General features: G+C 49.7%; 1 protein-coding gene across 1 annotated transcript; it reads left to right on the top strand.

Moving 5' to 3' along the window:
* The first annotated feature begins 3,054 nt into the window (after positions 1-3,054).
* LOC138801094 (uncharacterized) lies at positions 3,055-4,086 on the top strand. Its single transcript, XM_069983561.1, has 2 exons — positions 3,055-3,129; positions 3,178-4,086. The coding sequence occupies exons 1-2, from the start codon at positions 3,055-3,057 to the stop codon at positions 4,084-4,086; spliced, it is 984 nt and encodes a 327-aa protein (XP_069839662.1).
* Positions 4,087-4,310: the final 224 nt, after the last annotated feature.

Genomic DNA, 4,310 nt, shown 5'->3' with positions numbered 1-4,310 from the left:
ATGAATACACCTGCTGCTGCTCTTGTTATCCTCTATTTCTTAGCACTGAGAAGCTTTGGATTCAGAGATGACTTTTTCGCTGGATCTTCGCCCTGAAAAGGACCTTTGGGTTCTGTAGTAATCCTGCCTGACCAAACCTACTAACACCGATCTCTCCCTGCTCCAAGATCTCTCCCTGCTCCAAGATCTCTCCCTGCTCCAAGATCTCTCCCTGGCTAGGTTGAAAGCGCATCTGTGGTTGAGAGGTGGAACTCAACTATTAAATATTCGAGGTCATGTGGTTCAGCCATCCAATGAGGGTAGACACCCTTTTAGGGTAGACACTCCCAGGGTCCCTCCCAGCCTCCCTGCATGGTGATTGGTTTAAAAAAAGCGCCAACTGCGATGGGAGGGCTTTCGAATGTTTGCCGCGTATTCATCACACTACTCAATTAAATTCGAATCTTTCGAATACCGCAATATTCTATCGAATACCATCTCGATCAAATCGTATTCGCTCATCTCTAATGCACTGCTAAAATCCCTTGGTAGGGATAGCTGTTCTCTGAGGAAAACCTTGTCCACACCTGGGATCCTTCTAAAACACAAGGGCAGTAACCACTACAGTGAGGTACTGACCCCAGTTGGACAAATAGCGAGAAAAGCTGGCGTATCCTACTGTTTGCAGGAAGCTTCTGGGAAGTCTTGGGAAGTCAGCTACGCCCCCAGTCCTGGGGCTCGTACTACCCACCCTGGCACTCGTTGAACTGGTTAGGGTAAAAGGTCAGATAACATATCTAAACGTGAGTACGAGTACTCTATCATCTTCAACGTCTTCTTCTACTAAGCACCATCCAAGCAGAGTACACTACTACCTAGACAAGGCCCCCATGACACATCCCTACTCCTTACTCTACCAGCACTCGCACTAGCACCTACACCTCTACACTTGGTTTACTGTTCTACCTCCATTACCACCGTGACAAGTGCCCAAGTGACCCAACACCCACCTAGCTGCCGCAACACTGCTCAGCTACCGCAGCATATGACAAAGGTTTCACCTTCCAACAAGACAATGAGCCTCAGGGCACAGCCAGGACTTAGGGAAAACGCTGTAAATGTCCTGGAGGGGCCCGGCCAGAGCCCTAACCCCAATAGGATATCTCTGGAGAGACCTGACAATGGCGTCCACCGCCAGCCCCCATCCAATCTGTCAAAGCTGGATGCTGCCAATTGCTGCTCAGACATCAGGTCTGATTGTTTTGCAGCTTTTGTTGTCACATTCAATACATCACCAGTCCCTAAAGAGTTAATAATGCTGGTCGACCAGATGGGATCCTCCCTGCTCTAAGGTTTAATGTGCGGAGGGCTCGTCTACCATTGGGACACGGTCAGGAATGCTTTTGATTCCATTTTCTAATAAACGGTTATCCCACATTAAAGTAAGAGCGCCGGTAAAACTTAATGAAAAATAAGATCCTCTCGGACCAAGTTTGCCGCATTATTAAGCATCTGGACACAAATTGTTGTGGATGGATTTTGCCGATTAGCTCTTTCAATGGAGCTCAAGATAAATACTGATCCACACACTGGATTAGACAGGGTTAATGAATGACCAACAGTTTTATTTACATATTTCATCCCAAACCCATGTCCAAGCCCAAGAACTTTTTATGACTTTATAACAGCTGCCAACTGGACATGAAAGGAATATGGAAGCTGCTACACTTATATAGAATATTCAGGGACGGTTCCATGCAGTGAATGGAAGGAACCTGAGAGGTGAGTATCAGAATATCTGGTCTGGGGTCTGTATTTCCAGTACACTAGGAAGAAGCAGGAACAAAGACCAGGAAAAAAGATCAAGAGCAAGGTTGCAGGAGGAGGCCAGGAACAAGAACCAGGAGCAGGACAGGAACAAGAACCAGGAGTAGACCAGGAACAAGAACCCTGAGCAGGCTAGGAACAAGAACCCGGAGTAGGCCAGGAACAAGAACCAGGAGCAGGACAGGAAGAAGAACCAGGAGTAGGCCAGGAACAAGAACCATGAGCAGGCCAGGAACAAGAACCAGGAGCAGGCCAGGAACAAGAACCATGAGCAGGCCAGGAACAAGAACAAGGAGCAGGCCAGGAACAAGAACCATGAGCAGGCCAGGAACAAGAACCATGAGCAGGCCAGGAACAAGAACCCTGAGCAGGCCAGGAACAAGAACCCTGAGCAGGCCAGGAACAAGAACCTGGAGTAGGCCAGGAACAAGAACAAGGAGCAGGCCAGGAACAAGAACCATGAGCAGGCCAGGAACAAGAACAAGGAGCAGGCCAGGAACAAGAACAAGGAGCAGGCCAGGAACAAGAACCATGAGCAGGCCAGGAACAAGAACAAGGAGCAGGCCAGGAACAAGAACCATGAGCAGGCCAGGATCAAGAACCATGAGCAGGCCAGGATGAAAGGAGCAGGAGCAGGCCAAGAACCAGGAGAAGGCCAGGAACAAGAACCATGAGCAGGCCAGGATCAAGAACCAGGAGCTGAGCAGGAACAAGACACAGAAGCAGGCCAGTAATATTAATCATGAGCAGGCCAGGATGAAAGATCCAGGAGTAGGCCAAGAACTAGAACCAGCAGCTGACCAGGAACAAGGGCAAGGGGCAGGCCAAGAAAAAGAGTCAGGAACAAGGACCAGGAGCTGACCAGGAACAAGAACTATGAGCAGGCCTGGAACAAGAACCAGGAGCTGACCAGGAACAAGGACCAGGAGCTGACCAAGAACAAGATCCAGGAGCAGAAGCTTACCAGGAACAAGAACAAGGAGCAGGCCATGAACAAGATGTATGTTTTTATCTAATAAAGATTTAGTAAATTTATATTTTGGTAGTTTGGTGTTTTTTGTAGATAGGTGTTGTATGATATATCAGCCCGTAGCTACATGTAGACAGGTGTGCATTTATACTAAGATATACAGACACCTAGCAAGTTCAGATACTCATTATTAAGTGATAGTAGGTGCATCTTCTAAATGTACATTTTCTTTGGTCATGAACAAGAACCAGTAGCTAACTAGGAACGAGGACTAGAAGATGACTAGGAACAAGAACCATGAGCAGGCCAGGAACAAGAACCAGGAGCAGGCCTGGAACAAGAACCATGAGCAGGCCAGGAACAAGAACCAGGAGTAGGCCAGGAACAAGAACCATGAGCAGGCCAGGAACAAGAACCATGAGCAGGCCAGGAACAAGAACCAGGAGCAGGCCAGGAACAAGAACCAGGAGCAGGCCAGGAACAAGAACCAGGAGCAGGCCAGGAACAAGAGCCAGGAGCAGGCCAGGAACAAGAACCAGGAGCAGGCCAGGAACAAGAACCAGGAGCAGGCCAGGAACAAGAACCAGGAGCAGGCCAGGAACAAGAACCAGGAGCAGGCCAGGAACAAGAACCAGGAGCAGGCCAGGAACAAGAACTATGAGCAGGCAAGGAACAAGAGCCATGAGCAGGCAAGGAACAAGAACCAGGAGCAGGCCAGGAACAAGAGCCATGAGCAGGCAAGTAACAAGAACCATGAGCAGGCCAGGAACAAGAACCAGGAGCAGGCCAGGAACAAGAACCAGGAGCAGGCCACGAACAAGAACCAGGAGCAGGCCAGGAACAAGAACCAGGAGCAGGCCAGGAACAAGAACCAGGAGCAGGCCAGGAACAAGAACCCGGAGCAGGTCAGGAACAAGAGCCAGGAGCAGGCCAGGAACAAGAACCAGGAGCAGGCCAGGAACAAGAACCATGAGCAGGCCAGGAACAAGAACCAGGAGCAGGCCAGGAACAAGAACCAGGAGCAGGCCAGGAACAAGAACCAGGAGCAGGCCAGGAACAAGAGCCAGGAGCAGGCCAGGAACAAGAACCAGGAGCAGGCCAGGAACAAGAACCAGGAGCAGGCCAGGAACAAGAACCCGGAGCAGGTCAGGAACAAGAGCCAGGAGCAGGCCAGGAACAAGAACCAGGAGCAGGCCAGGAACAAGAACCATGAGCAGGCCAGGAACAAGAGCCAGGAGCAGGCCAGGAACAAGAGCCAGGAGCAGGCCAGGAACAAGAACCATAAGCAGGCAAGCACCAAGAACCAATAGCTGAGCAGAAACAGGGACCAGAAGACGACTTATCTCCTTGGTATATTTCTCATGGGACTTGGTCTGAATGCGGTGGGGGGAAGAATAGTCTCCACTACTGAATGTAATAGACTCCCATCTGACTCCTGTCTGAGAATATGGTCATCTCATATACAAACAGATTATCTCATCTCTATGTACAGTAACAGGAGAAAATCTTGGTGTAAAGAGTAAAAGTCGCCACA

Source organism: Dendropsophus ebraccatus, chromosome 9 (assembly GCF_027789765.1).
Source record: "Dendropsophus ebraccatus isolate aDenEbr1 chromosome 9, aDenEbr1.pat, whole genome shotgun sequence".
Classification (NCBI taxonomy): Eukaryota; Metazoa; Chordata; class Amphibia; order Anura; family Hylidae; genus Dendropsophus; species Dendropsophus ebraccatus.
The sequence above is the reverse complement of the archived record's forward strand: the minus strand, read 5'-3'. Positions and strand labels throughout refer to the sequence as shown.

What these genes read in the sequence shown, in the direction of transcription:
- LOC138801094 (XM_069983561.1), top strand. Translation starts at nt 3,055, where the DNA reads ATGACTAGGAACAAGAACCATGAGCAGGCCAGGAACAAGAACCAGGAG. An exon ending in GGAACAAGAACCATGAGCAG is followed by an intron (nt 3,130 to 3,177) that starts GCCAGGAACAAG and finishes AACCATGAGCAG; the next exon opens with GCCAGGAACAAGAACCATGA.